The sequence below is a fragment of the Apteryx mantelli genome, chromosome 2 (assembly GCF_036417845.1).
Source record: "Apteryx mantelli isolate bAptMan1 chromosome 2, bAptMan1.hap1, whole genome shotgun sequence".
NCBI classification, from domain to species: Eukaryota; Metazoa; Chordata; class Aves; order Apterygiformes; family Apterygidae; genus Apteryx; species Apteryx mantelli.
Genome location: NC_089979.1, coordinates 143,871,321 through 143,886,125, shown reverse-complemented (window position 1 = coordinate 143,886,125; position 14,805 = coordinate 143,871,321). Strand labels below are relative to the sequence as shown.

General features: G+C 35.2%; 1 protein-coding gene across 9 annotated transcripts in view; it reads left to right on the top strand.

The window, feature by feature from the left end:
* AKAP9 (A-kinase anchoring protein 9) overlaps window positions 1–14,805 on the top strand; it is a 129,021-nt gene that overhangs the window by 85,595 nt on the left and 28,621 nt on the right. For 8 of the 9 annotated variants that reach the window (XR_010883502.1, XM_067291718.1, XM_067291715.1 and 5 more), the window contains 5 exons: window positions 2,748–2,910; window positions 8,843–9,055; window positions 10,308–10,346; window positions 11,529–11,761; window positions 13,812–13,931. Coding sequence is in view for 8 of the 9 variants with exons in the window: in XM_067291718.1 (XP_067147819.1) it covers window positions 2,748–2,910; window positions 8,843–9,055; window positions 10,308–10,346; window positions 11,529–11,761; window positions 13,812–13,931 (768 nt within the window). In the remaining variant the exon portion in view is untranslated. The remainder of the gene's footprint in view (window positions 1–2,747; window positions 2,911–8,842; window positions 9,056–10,307; window positions 10,347–11,528; window positions 11,762–13,811; window positions 13,932–14,805) is intronic. The other variant, XM_067291714.1, reaches the window with a different exon arrangement.

The window sequence follows — 14,805 nt, the reverse complement described above, 5'->3', positions numbered from 1 at the left end:
CACGTGCCAGCTGCTATTGGAAGATTTACGTTGCTTTTTCATGTGAAACGTCACTAAGAAGAATTTTTAGAAGTGATCCTATGAAGCTTTCTTGCACAGTTTGGTTTTTGTTTTGTTTTATTTTGTTTTGTTTTTTTGATTACTCTGCTCCTGAATTACTCTACTTGTGAACGTGATCGGAAGCTTCCTGGCGATTTTGAATTGGTTTGTCACTGGTAGTACTTGATCCAAGTTTTCAGACTGTTAAATGTATGTGTTCTGTTATGGATTTATGTTAGGAATTTCTCAAACCAACCTAGCTAGTGCAGAATCTCTGTGGGACAGAAAAGAAGAGAGTAAGAGCAACAATCTGCTATGGATTCTTACCGCACATACTGGGCCTCTAAGTTGTTTAGTGGTTTGTGGACTGAAGGCCAAGAAGAGAATACATATGAGGTTGAATCTCGTGTGCCTTTACCAAATCCTTTTCCTTTCCCTGAACACTTGGATGAGAATAATTCTGTAGTTGTAAATACTTCAATTTTTCACTTCAGCCACAAAAAAAATGGGCACATTTTAAAAGTTGTCTCTAAAATCTCCTTGCCTACACCTCCCTATTCAGTAAGTATGATAGTTTTTAAAGGAAATTATATTTTAACCTGCTTAAATAAAAGACAATGTAGTGAAAAATAGTATAAATTTGTTTCTTTTTAGTTAAACTTATTATGTACTGCTAACAGTTTTTTTTCCCAGACAATGTTTAATAGGCACTGAAAAAGCCCTAATTTTTAAAAGTTTCTGTTCATTTCTGACAAAAGAATTTTAGCAGATGCAGGAATGTATTGAAGTATATAAATTTGAGTTCTCTAATATAGATATCTCACTGTGTCTATATACACCGTATCTATATACTTAACATTTTTCTTGTTATGATCGACTTAGGCTTTAGCGGGGGGGTGTGGCAGCTTTTATGGACTGACTAGTAACATTAAATAGCACAAGCTTGCTAATGGCTTCTAATGGTCCCATGAAGAAATGTTTATTACTTGAAAAATCACATATTTATCTTGTTATTACTGAAAAGAGCTGGAGAGTACTTTTTATTCTGAATTTTAGTTGGAGTATTTGATGCGTTTGGGTAAGCCATTTTATGGTTGTCTACGTGCAGTAACCCTGTTATATGTTTTCCTTTTAATTGGCATAGTCTTTCATACAGCACTTCAAAATGCGAGAATGTATTTAGAATATTTCTATGATTTTAAAAAAGTCTCAAACCAGTGCAGATACTCAGCTGTAGTATTTATACCTCCTTTTTACTTGACCTTGTCAGAATAAATAATTCAAGGGGATATCTATCTAAAAAGGAATGCTAAAGAAACCAAATCAAGTCTTTAAATTCAGTATATCATAAAAGAGAATGTATTGATTATTCAGCTGTTCTTTTCAAACTGTAATTTTAATCATAAAATGAATAATTGTGTGTGTAATATTCTATAAAATGTTTCTAGCCCATTTTTCAGAGATTACAAAGACTTTAGTAAAGCAAGTTAATTGTACTCATGAACTAAACTGGAGACAGTGGGAGCTTTTATTTTTGAAGAAATAGAGAGATAGAATATGTTGCATAGAAACAGTAGCAAAGCTACTGAAGTTACTATATTACGAATATCTGCCAGTAACTATAATATTAAGGAGAAAAAAAAATGGGGGAGGAGCAGGAAATATATGTTTCATTTTCTGAAGTTGAAGTGTTGTCTGATTTTGAAATACTAGACACATGAAGAACTCATGCCTTGTTCAGCTCTGACAAGTCTAATGCCTTTCATCTTGTATTTCTGTGTCCCTCCAACGGACAGATGTAGGTAGTAAATGTTAACAGTTAAGAAGTATAGATCCTTCTTGCTTATTGAGGCCAGTTTGCTGTTAGGCAAGACAAACATTTGATGTAATCGAGACTTCTAACATTATAGTTTGAGACTTCTAACATTATAGTAATGATAGTTCTTTGCTGTTTTGCTTTTGTAATTCTAGTTTTGATTCTGTTTTGAAATTATCACTTTGAGTATGTCTAAACTGGGCGGCAAGCATATGCTTCTTTTATGCACTTCAGTCCTGGTTTTCCAGTTGTTTAGGTTAGTGACTTAGTGATATTGTGCTATACCTGTGGTGATGTGCATTAAATGTTAGCTCATCAGATAGGGAGAGAGGAATAAAAAAACCCTTAATAGTTCTGTTAGGCGGATGCAGTTGGAAGCATTATTCCTTTATTGTCTTGTTGGTTGAAAAGTGCAGTGTGGTCAAAATTCACTTTTTCTTTATGTCTTCATTTGTCTTCATGCTTAGGAGCAAAAGCAACACCACTAGTGTCAATTTATATCAAAAATTCAACCAGTTTTAGCCATTCTAAGGATCTGGTGGGTGATAGACGGCTCCTGTGCGTATTTACTACAAAACTCATGTGTAAATAAAGGTGAATCTAGTGTAAACTCATAAACGAGGAGTTTCCGGAACAAAGGCACAGGTTTAGTCATGTGGCTCATTCAGTACATATACTGATGAGTGTGTTTGCTTAGGTTTCTGTATTGAATCAATTTTCATATTGTAGTCTGTGTATGTGTTCAGTAAAGAACTTATCAAATGTCCACTGAAGTTATGTGAGACTTCTCATCTCACCATAAAACAACTATTAACTAAATATAAATGATAGAGTAGTTATTTATCAGAAATTCTTTAATTTATCTAATCTCTGTAATTTTCTCCTGTGGTAGCTTGAACATGCTAAAATTACTCAGACAGAACTCGTGCGAGAGTCCTTCAAAAGGCAACAAGAGGCCACAGAATTTATCAAGTGTCAGGAAGAGCTGCAAGAGCATCTTAGTGAAGAAACCAAAGCCAGAGAGCAGTTGGCTTTGGAGCTTAGTAAAGCTGAAGGTGAGTAGCTTCTTTGATGAGTTGATCAACTTTGCATTCACTTTTTATAATACTTGTGCATGTTTTATAACTACTGCATTTTATTTCATGCAAGAAATATACTTTCATTTATTGGCTAAAGAAGTTGCAAATTAGATCAATTTGTGAATTTTAGAATGTTATCAACTTTCTGGATACTTATGGCTGGATTTTTCCTGTTATTCAGTAGTGCAGAAAGGAATACCTAAAAATGAAGGAAAAATAACAGGACATATGAAGCTTGAAAATAGAATTAAAAAAGCAGATGTAGCATAATACACAAGGAAAGACAGTGGAAAAAGCATATGAACTATGGGCATTGTCTGTAAAGTCAAGTAGAAAATAATAAGTTTTCACTTGGGAAGAATTCTTAGCCTTTCCACTCAAAACCTCTCCTAAACTTCCCAGTCCACACCTTTTATTTTCCTAGCTAACACTGAGATTATTTCTTCTCCATGTTGCTAACTCTAAGGCATAAGACAACCAAGGATGTTTCCTATGCCAGCAAGGCATAGAAGAGCCAAGGAGTGAAACTTTCATCCCGAACTCTGGGAGTGCAGATAGCCCTCCTCCTTCCCCTTTCCCCCCCCCCCATTATTACATTATTATTAACATAGACAAGATGATGACAGTTCCTTGTGGCTTCAATGACTCTTGATAAAATTTAAATATATATGACTCCAAAAGATAAAACTGAAGAGGCACACATGAAAAAAATCTAATATATTCCTTCATTACTAAGTGTCAAATTATTTTTGAATTGTTGCAACATAGTCAAAATTTGGGAGGAAAAAAAAGTGGTCGTTTTTCTGAAGGCTAGCAACCAACTCTGGGTGCTCTGGAAATGCTGTTTAAGAAAAGTACATTATATAAGTTGAGGTTGCCCCCACTGTCTGAATCACAGTTAGTGAGTTTCCTGTGACTGTAAAGGTTTTAGGTAATTTGCGGTGACCTGAGGTGGCACGTTCTGAAACACACTGACCTCAAAACTTGTTAGCACGTCTCAGAAGCCATGCTCGCAGTTTACTAGTTAACAGAAACTATTCTAAATTTATGGCAAAAGATATCAGTGTGTAGGTATTTCTGAAACTTGAGGTTTGGGGATGCACAGCATTTATAAATTTGTGCCCATTATTTACACTTACCTGCTTAAGTAAAATTATATCTTTGTAGCAGGTTGCTGTGGAAACTGATACTAATGGAAATCTCCTGCTGATAACATGAAGCAACCTATTCGTTCATTACAATGTCAATAATATCCCCAAACTAGAAAGCCTGAACTATGCCTCTGACCTCATTAAGGAAAGCAAAACTAGTTTTATTTCCAGAAATTACTCAAATGTAAATGTTAACTTAAATATCCTGTGTATACCCAGTGATTCTGCAAGAACCTGAGTTAATTATTTAAAGTAAATTTTTAAGGCCATTGAAGACTAAACTGTAGCAACTTTGAAATCAAATAATACCATTTCCCAACTTTGTCTCATTTGGAAGTATTTTTAAACACTTGGATATGTGTTACTGTCCTTAAAATTAACTTACTTCATTTTGTGCAGACAAACTTAAATAGTAACAACTTAAAATCATAGAATCACAGAATAGTTGAGGTTGGAAGGGACTTCTGAAGATTGTCTTAATCCAACCCCCCAGCTCAAAGCAGGGTCAGCTTGATCAGGTCGCTCAAGACTGTGTCCAGTTGGGTTTTGAATATCTTCAAGGATGGAGATGCCACAACTTTCATGGGCGACCTGTTCCAGTGTTTGACCACCCTCACAGTTAAAAAAAAAAAAAAAAAAAAAAAAAAGTTGTTTCTTATGTCTAAATGCAGTTTCCTGTACTTCAGTTTGTGCCCATAGCCTCCTTTCCTTAACTTAGTTCCACACAATTATGAATAAAAATGTAGAAACCTCAGTCTGAATTTGTCAATATGACAGTGATATATTTCAATCTGCAACCTTTTTAAGTGTATTTGCAGCGGGATTAAGGGGGCAACTAAGAATGGTATGTTCAAGGTTGTCACAACAGGAGAAATGCAACATCTTTTTTGACATCAGGAAGATACATTCAAATCTTACCAACACTTAATTTGTTGCAGATTCATTTGTCATGGTCAAGAGGCCTTTATACATAATTTTACTACATCAGTAGGTGAATGTTCTATTTCCATCCAGCGTCTCTACCGCTGTCTTTATATAGCAGTTTGCAGTAACAACCATAGTAACTGACATCTGGAAAAGATGTGAAAAACAGCTATCCTGTAGGTAAGATCTCTGTAGTAGTTAGCAGAAATATTTGGTTGGTTCTGAAGTTCAGTAGACTTGCCCGTTTCTGCACGGGTGCAAAGAATTAGTTTCAGAGCCACATGTTATTCTTGGAGAATGCAATCCTGCTGGGCTTCCTTGTTGTTTCACATAGATAATCCAGTGTGAGTTCACACACTAGTAATAATTGTAGCACATATAACATGATAAGAAAGGCAGGTTTCTACGCTATGTCTCTAAAATGTGATGTGGGGGACAGTTGGCAGCCTGTCAATTCACAAAGCATAAACATTGCATGTAATTAGCATATTGGTTGCAGCATTTTAATAGCTTCAAAAACCAGAAAGGAGGAAAATTGATTTCAGAGGGAGATGTATGGAGCTTATATAGGTTCAGTTGTGAAAGAAGCATTTTATTATTACTTTAAAAAAAATTAAATTACCAGTGAAAAAAATTTCGATAGAACACAAACAAAACCAGTAATATCTTCTGCCAAAATGCAGATAACCTAAGAATTTCTATTCCTGCATAGGTGAGTTACAAAACTGTTTAGGACTGACAGACTTCAGAAAGTAGGTCACTTTTATGTCTCCTGCTGCTTTCCTTGGAAGACAATTATTTTAGACTTGATAGAACTTATATTCACAAATCTTCAAAAATAAAATAAAATAGACTAAATAATACATTAGGACAAAGCAGTGAGGTTAACGTTAAATTTTAAAGGCAGCAATCTGCCATAATTCCTTTTTTCTTTTTTTATTACTGTCCTACTACCAGAGAAGAAACAGATCTGAAAATGAACTAGATTCTTGTCTTGAGTAATACGCTTCTGTTATAAAGGTTACTTGTGCAAACAAACTAATAGCAGCAAAGAAATGGCAAACTCTTACTAGATGCTAGTTTGTAGATAGTGGGATTGTTCACATGTAAATGAAGACAAAATTTTAGCCTCTATAAAGGCTTTCAATAGGAACCAAAATATTCAGTTAGAGCCTGGCTTGTGTTTGAAGATGTAACAGATGAGGCAGGTACGTATTTTTGCTAGAAATAAAGTACACTAAATGCAAAAGTCCACTGAGAGCCGTGAAGCTATGTTTTGCACTCTCAGTATTCTGTCTGATGAGGGTTTGTGTGGAAAAAAAATAATACAGAGTGGAAACAATCTTCTGAAATTTTTAAGCTTCCTAGTGGAATTTAAATTTAACTGTAGCAGTAGGACTGGTTGATTGTATTTTATTTACAAAATTTTTAAGGAATAGTGATGTATTTTTAGAGAAGTAAGTGCAGTGCCAGTTTCTAAGATTTGTCATACTAGCTGTATTGGTTCGGTTCATGATCACTTCTGGAACATAGGAGACAGAATTTGATGTTACAGTTTTAACCCTTGATAGATATATTTCACAGCAGACTTCTAAGTTATATGCGGAATTATGTCATGTGTAAAGATTTAATTCAGTTCAGTCTTTTGCAGAAACTGAGCTCATTTATCCCCCTTAACTGCTTTAATGTACACACTTTGTAACTCCTGAGTTAATTAAATCTTTTTTCCTCCTTTTTTTTCTCTGAACATCTAAAATCAATGCACTTAATGACAGGCACCTTTTCTGATATAACAAAACAAGAACGCCATAGAGCTCTCTTAGTTTAATTTTTTCAACTCATTGAACTGAGTTGTGGGTGCACTCTGACAAAGCCAAACTGCATTCTCTTACCAAATTCCTTGGTTAGGCCTGCAAACAGTAATGCAGAACAACATCTGAGCTCGTTACACATCTGATTGTACTCTATCTTCTCTTGAGATAAAATACGTCATTTTTGATCATTTCATACTTATCACAAAAACTGCTGCAGCTGAGACATTTTCAAACCTCTAGTGTTTTAGTGGCCTGTCAGGTAGGACTTATCGAAAGAATGCGATAGAAAGCTAATGCCAATTTGTTCACTGAACTCTGACAACTTTCATTAAATCTCTTTTTTAAAAAAAGGAGGGGGGAGGAAGGGCAGGAGGAAGTACTGTAACACATGTGATCTTACCATATTTTGTTTCTCTGTCGTTCACATACCGTGTGTGTGTGTACACACACTTCCTTTAACCTGAAAATACCCTCTCAACCTCTAACCTGTCAAGGACTCATTGTGAACATCATTAGTTGTGGTGGGAATAACTACTGGAATTCAAATTGTCTCAAATTTTTGAAATGCTATTATGATGTTTCTAGTGTAATATTTTTTTTTCAACTGTTAATCCCTCTATATATCTGTGCACTCTGTGAATCTAAGACTGCAAAAAAAGATTGGTCAACAGTGCCTGACTGATGTGCCTGAGGACCAGACCTCTGCTTTTCAGACTGTATATGCAAAGACCACTGTTACTTCATTTCTGTCTTGCTAGCTTTCATCTGAGATGTAACTAAGAGTTTTCACAGAGGTTTTACTGTGTCTACATTGACAACCAGGGGAAACACCTTTAGTTTTCCTGTAGTATCAAGCTAGAGTAAAATCGGTATTAACACTAGCTCAAGACTATAGATTTGTATTGATAAATTTTAGGTTCTCCAATAGCAGAAGTTTGCTTTCATATTGAAAGATACCACTTAGATTCTCTGGGTCTTGCAAGCTGAACCCTTTCTATCAAGTAATAAGAAACAATGTTTAAGATAGATTTGTGTGTCCAACTGAAAAAGTTTAGACATCATATGACTGGTATCCTATCATGTCCTGCCATCAGTATCAGACATAAAACGTATCTTATCATGGAAATCTGGGAGTCTGTCCCTAAATTTTACATATTTAGTAGCTTGCACTGTGCAATAGAAATGTCTGATGTGAATTTTCTCATTCAGGCAGAAGCCAATACCATTACAAGATCTCAGTTTGGCTTATTCAACCCTCAGGAAAGGTTACATTTTTTCCATAAGTCTTTAGCTTTGTGCTTGCTTCTCTGTCATTCCAAGATGGTGCCATTTTTTCAGCTATAGTATCATTCAAAAAGATAAAACTGAGACTCTCCCATCAGATTCCTATACAATGTATTTTACTGTAAAATATATGTATTATGTAAATTTTTGAAAGCATACAAGACATATTCCCAAGATGGTGTCCAAACTTCTTTGTTAAAAAGGTCACTGTTTTTCTGTGCTATTTTTAAAGTTGCATATAAATATTGAAGAAATGAAATTGTTTTATAAATGTCAGGTGTTAGAGGGATTTGGGGTATGTTTCAGGTATTAAACATGGACAGCTAGGGCCACATTAGGTGTCTTATGATATCTGAGGAATCTGCATGATACAGGACCTACAGGGAGACCCATGATCTTCCAGAAATGGTGGTTGGAGGCCAGGCACCTGAATTTATTTGAAATTTCTTACGTCTCCTGTATTCATTACACACACTTATTTCTCCTTTGCTCTGGACTTCCTGTTTGCTCCAGAGGTCTTGTGATGCAGAAGAAATTGGGGTTGTATTTGGTCCTGTGCTATCCTTCCGATTGTTTGTTTATCACATAAGAATAGCAAGGAAACTAGCACAGGAGTAGAAGTTTTCAGATGCTGAGTATCTAGCATGCATGTACATTCATGTGAGAATACTATAGGGCCTTCACCACTCAAAAAATTAAAACTGTTCTTTATTATGTATTGAATCTGTTCTACAGGCCTCATTGATGGTTATGCAGATGACAAAGCATTTCTGGAAAAACAACTCCAGGAAAAAATAGATGTAATTGACCATCTTGAGCAAGAACTACTGTGTACAGGTAACAAATTGCAGGAGTTAGAGGCTGAACAGCAGCAGATCCAGGAAGAAAAGGAGTTACTGTCCAGGCAGAAGGATGCCATGCGAGCAGATGTGGGACCTGTAGAGCAACGTATGTATTCTTTACAGTCTTTCTATGAGATTTTCTTGCATTTTCAAATAAAACACAGAAATCTTGGTGAATTTTCTCTCTTTTTAATCATCAATAAAAATGTGATATGGCAAGTATTTTCATACCTGGTGCCTAACCTTAGCATGGTAACTCTTTTCAATATTTAAACAAAAAGTGCCTGAATTTTCAGAAGCGTTGAGCGATCACAATTGCTCTTAAAGCCAGCAAGAGCTTGGTACCTCTGAAAATCTGACTGTTTTTATTTATATGATCACTGGAGATGGAATATCTCAAAGTTAGTACCTATGTATAAAAATACTGGAGTAAATATTTTCCAATATTTAAAGATTTAGAGAGACTAGCAAACATGATTGAAGTACATATGATGTCCATATGTATTTTAGACACAGAAGAAGTTATACTTTTCTAGCAAATTCCTCTTTTGGGGAAGAGTGGTGCAGAAGTTGTGTGGTAAGGATAGGCTATTATCTGCCAGTAATGAAAGCTGCTTACTCAGATCTCCAAAGAGTAAATGAATAAAAAGCTTTTAGCACTGATGGTGAAATAATTTCAAATAAACACCACATCAGTTTAATCTAACTAACTGCTTACTCAAAAAAATCATTTATCTTCCTGAAGTAAATGTATCTTTTAAGTCTTCCTTAAACTAAAAAATAAAATTAACATTTTATGTTTGAGAGGGGAAGAAAATTAGGACAGTGGTGTGTAAGCAGTGCTGAACTTTCTAGGATTGCAGCACTTACATTGTAAATAACAGGGTGAAGTTAACATTTTATTTAGTACTTAAAAGTTTATCGCAATATATAATGTTACTTCTAGACTGCTGAATGTGTATTCAAAATATTTTATACTTCCTACTGTGTATTTGCAATTTCCTGAATCCATTTTGTGTAACAAAGAACAGCCTGTTGCTTCCTCTTTTGTAGAGTCCTTGTGTAGAGCCCAGTTTAATTATGTTTTACATTTCTAAATAATTTTTAAGTCATTTTCATGTATAACAAAGTAACAATGAACAATTCTATAAATTATATATATATATATATACACTTATGTCATGCATACAAGAATAACCTACTGCATTCCCTAAGTTATCTCAACAACTTTGTCATTAAATGCCACGTTCTATCTTTGGCTTCATTTTCTCTTACATTGTTGCACCACAAGAAAACTATAGCTGGCATGTGAATTACTTTGCTTCTTTTTTTTGTTTTCTCTCTCTCTATTCTCCTAGGCCTAGTAGATGCTGCAGTCGATGCAGCTTCCCAAGCAGGTGTGTTTGCGTATTGCATGGCCAATCATTAATTGGGTGGAAGACTTGCACATACTGACATTGTTAATCAGGATTATTGGGCTTTCAGCTTACTGACATTACTTGTAATTCTTACTGGCCTGCAGCTTTGATGTTGTATTTCATATTCAGTTTTACTTTTCGCTAACAACATTTCTTACAATTTCTAAGCATAATAAGCAGATTCATCAATAACCATCATCTTATTCACCTACGAATTACAGATGCCCAGATAGCATTGGAAGGATATCTTTCGTAGCCTTATTTTTTTTTTGCTTTTTATTTCCAAATATAGTGAAGTCATTCATTATGATAATTAAATAATGTATTACCTTGGCAAGTAATGGTTACCTAAAAATGAAAATTGGTTAAATATGATGTAAGATGATGGTGCCCAAAGGATCTTTCTTCTGTAGTGAAAGTAAATTGTATTGTATCTGTCTAAATATCAATCAATACTCCAAATGTAATTGCACTTTGCAGTTTGGATTTTTACCTCAATGGGTGCATATGTTGAGGTGATACGTACTTCAAGGGGCTGTGGCTTAAAGATCTTAATAGAGTGGTTTGGGGCTTTACTATATACGCTTGTCAGCATTTCGTGTGGAGTCAAAATCAGGCATCTGTGCAGTCACTGATTTTACAAAGTTCCAGTTACAGGTCAGTAATTTCCCTCTCTGTCTGCCTGGTAACCTCTCCAAGTCTTTCAATATTTCCTTACAATTTTTTATATTTATCACATTAAAGAATAAAGACTGGCAGTGGATTATTTTTACTGACACTAGTGATGAGAAAAGGGTTGACTTTTCTGTTCTTCATTGTTAACCCTTGTGCTGCCTCCAGCTGTAGATTGAACCAATCCATTCTTCTTTTCTGTGCCATTTTTGAAACTTGGACAGTGAAGTGATCTGATACAACTTCATTAATAGTCCTCCAGAGGACAGTAATTTTAACATGAATTTGTATGGCTTTTGGTAGTTACCTTGATTATTTTTCAGAGGAAAATATATTTTCTAAAAAGGAAAAATAGTAAAAACCCAAACCAGTTAACATCCTTCAGAGTACAGCATGGATACGTACAGTCTTGGGGAGTGGTTTGGCTTCATAGCATTGCTAACTATTCTTAATCTAAAAGAAGTTGTATTATACCTTTATTATAACCAGAATTGCTGGAAGAAACAGAAAAGCTAATGAAAGAAAAAATTGAAGTACAGCGTCAAGCTGAAAAAGAGTATGATGACCTCCAGAAGCAAGTGAGGGTCTTGGAAATAGACTTGGAAGAACAGGTCAATCGTTTCATAGAGCTAGAACAAGAAAAAAATGCAGAACTAATGGACTTAAGGCAGCAAAACCAGGCTTTGGAAAAGCAACTTGAGAAAACAAGAAAATTTCTGGACGTAAGTATGGTAAAAAGCTTGTTTTATGAAGGAAGATGGGCATCTGTTTTCAATTTTGATTCAAAAACAAATGCCAGCTTTTTTAGACTTCGAGCAAATATTGAGCATCCCATGATAGTAACAGAAATATGGGTTCCGGGACAAGAAATGGATGAATGTTTTGAAAGTTGGATTGAGATGTTTGCCTATGACTGTCCTGCCTTTTTAAGCGTAACTTAATAAGCTTTTTAAATGATTACAATAATAGGAAACATAAAATTAATGAGGAAAAATAAAATTTTGGTGACCTTCATTATTAACAACATCTGTGGTCTTCTGTTTTATAACAGCTTAAGCTGGGGATTTCAAGAGGGTCGACTGGAATTAAGTATTCAGCTTCAGTTGTACTTGGAAATTGAAAGCATCGTTTCCATAAATTTCTTATATAGATTTCTCTCATAGCTCCCAAGAATGCATCTCCAGATGTAAAACTGCATCTTCCAGCCAGCTATATATGATGTGTATTTGTCCCTATTCACAGTGGCAGCTATTCCTTCATTGTACCCAACTTCTTCCTGCCTTGGGCTGTCTCTGCAATTTTTTTTTTTTTCTATCAAGCTCAAGGTCTCCTCAAGCTCAAGGGACTCCTTGTGAAGGAGTCCCTTTGTAAGGGACAGTGTGTGGACCAAATCTTACTCATAAGAGAAAATAACCAGAACACAGTATGTAGACACCACGTCCTCCAGAGCACGTCAGTTCTGTGGATCATCTTGTGAAGGAATCTTCATGTATCTAGTGACCAAAACCAGAGTCACATGAAGTAACCTGTGGAGCCATATGGTGCTCTGCTAGCCTACAGAAGGAAAATCAACCAGTTTAAGCTGTGTCCTACCTTATTGTTGGGAGAAAACTATTTTTTCTGTGCTTTCTCAAGTACAAACTCAGTTACTCCTAGCTACATATAGGATAAAGCGATTTCATATGTAATAAATATAACACCCTGTGGTACCGCCTCTGCATTATTTATTACTAAGCAATATTAAAGGAAAGATCTTACCAGTTACTCTCTACTATGAGTAGGTTTGCCTTATTTCACTTTCTACAGATAAAACACTTTTTCTCTCTGAAACTCATGTCATAATAGGACAAGGTTCAAAAGTGACAATTTCTATTACAAGTGCCGTAATTATAAATGCAGTATGATTTGCAGTTATCAATAGTATGAACTGGAAAGTTACGTACTAGTGGGATGAGTAGTTTTTAATAGGGGCATTAGAATTTTTCTGCTTGTCCTGCAACAGCAGAAGAGTTTAAATCTGCAGTTTGCAGAGATGGATGTAATATTCCAGTTTTCTGGATTTTTGTAAAATGTTACGTTGCTAGACAGAAACATTCCTTTGTGTATCAGTTGAGGTTTTTTTAATGCATCTAATAAGATTTGTCTATTTTTACAAAGTGGCATTTAGGGTGGTGCTTCACTGGATGCTACCAGTTGGGCCTCACTTCCTGTAGAAAAATGTATTTCACAAATGTCAGACTGACATCTGAACTTGGTCAAAATAAAACTGAAAGGAAAATTCAAACAATTTATAAGTATTTTAAATTTTTTTGCTTTTGCCTCATCAATATTATCATAGTGTTAATTTCTATTCTTAATTTATACTTATGCTAAGTATATAAAAGACAAATGTTAAAACAAATCATAAAGTAAAATATTGTCTCTGTCATTTGTTTGGTGTACCTGGGACAGAAGAAACAGGACTGCTGTTTCTGTGAAATAGTACTGGATCTATCTATTCTGTCCTCATTTTTTTTTCTTTTTCTTTTTATTTATTTTATTTTTTTTACAAAAAGTATGAAATTTGTTGCTTCAAATGATGAAAGATTATTTTTTAGTGGTAGTTGCAAGAGATTCTGCCATCTTAAAAGTACTGACATACTGTTGCCAGCTTGACATTAACAGAAATAGGAAGTAATAAAATATATATAATTTTTATTATTATTATTGTATTTATTTATTTATTTATTTATTTACTCAAATGGGGTATCCACATGCTTTGTTAACTTTCAGGAGCAGGCAGTTGACAGAGAGCACGAGAGAGATGTATTCCAGCAAGAGATACAGAAGCTGGAACAACAACTCAGGATTCCACAGAGGTGCCAGCCTGTCAATGAACATCAAACCAGAGAGGTGAGACAGCTTATTGCTTGTACTCAGTGAAGATACATGACAAAATAAAAACTGTTAAAGTATTGTCATGAAACTGTTTCATGCTGTTCCTAATCTGCATCCACTTATATGACAGGAAAGTAAATCCATATAGATGAAGGGTAGCATTTGGGGGGAAAGGGGTTGAATTGTGTTTTTGTCGAGTTTTGGGGGGTTTTAGCGTTTTTTTAATAGTAGATATGTGGAGACTTTATATCTTTCAAAAGGTTCCTTTGAAGTAACTTAATTTAGAAAATCCACTCTGTTTTCAAAAGCCTCTGGAAACATTCAGGACTACTTTACGGGTTTACCATGTTCTGACGCCATTACGTGCCGTTGTTTCTAGCGCGGGCGCACCATTCGAACCAGCTGAGCTCCCCAGGCCGAGTGCATTTCCGCAACTCGCCCGAGATGTGGTACCTCACTGTGTGCACGCTTGAACCTCCCCAGTCGTGCTGCAAGTGAAATTCTGTGCCCATTCAAATAAGCAGTGGAAGAGCCAATTTCAGGGGAGCCATAGAAAACTATTAGAGGTGACAAAACCAAGAAAAGGTGTCAGCGGTGTGAGTGCTAGGTGTTGAGAAATCCTTGCACCTTGCAACAGGTTTAGTTTGGTGAGCTGTTAGTCAGTTTTATTGCACTTTATTTTTTGTGGGTTTTCTTCTGTGCTGTATTTTTAGCAAGGCCTGTATTTTTTTGCCTGATTTTTAGTGTAAAAAAAGTCTCTTATTAGGTTGCACTGTGATTTTCAAATGAAAGTTCTTACTGAGGTGGTTCAGTTGTTTTAATTCAATTATTAAATATTAGCAATATGTAGTGTCCTATAATGTATAATATAGGGCCACAGACAGACTTA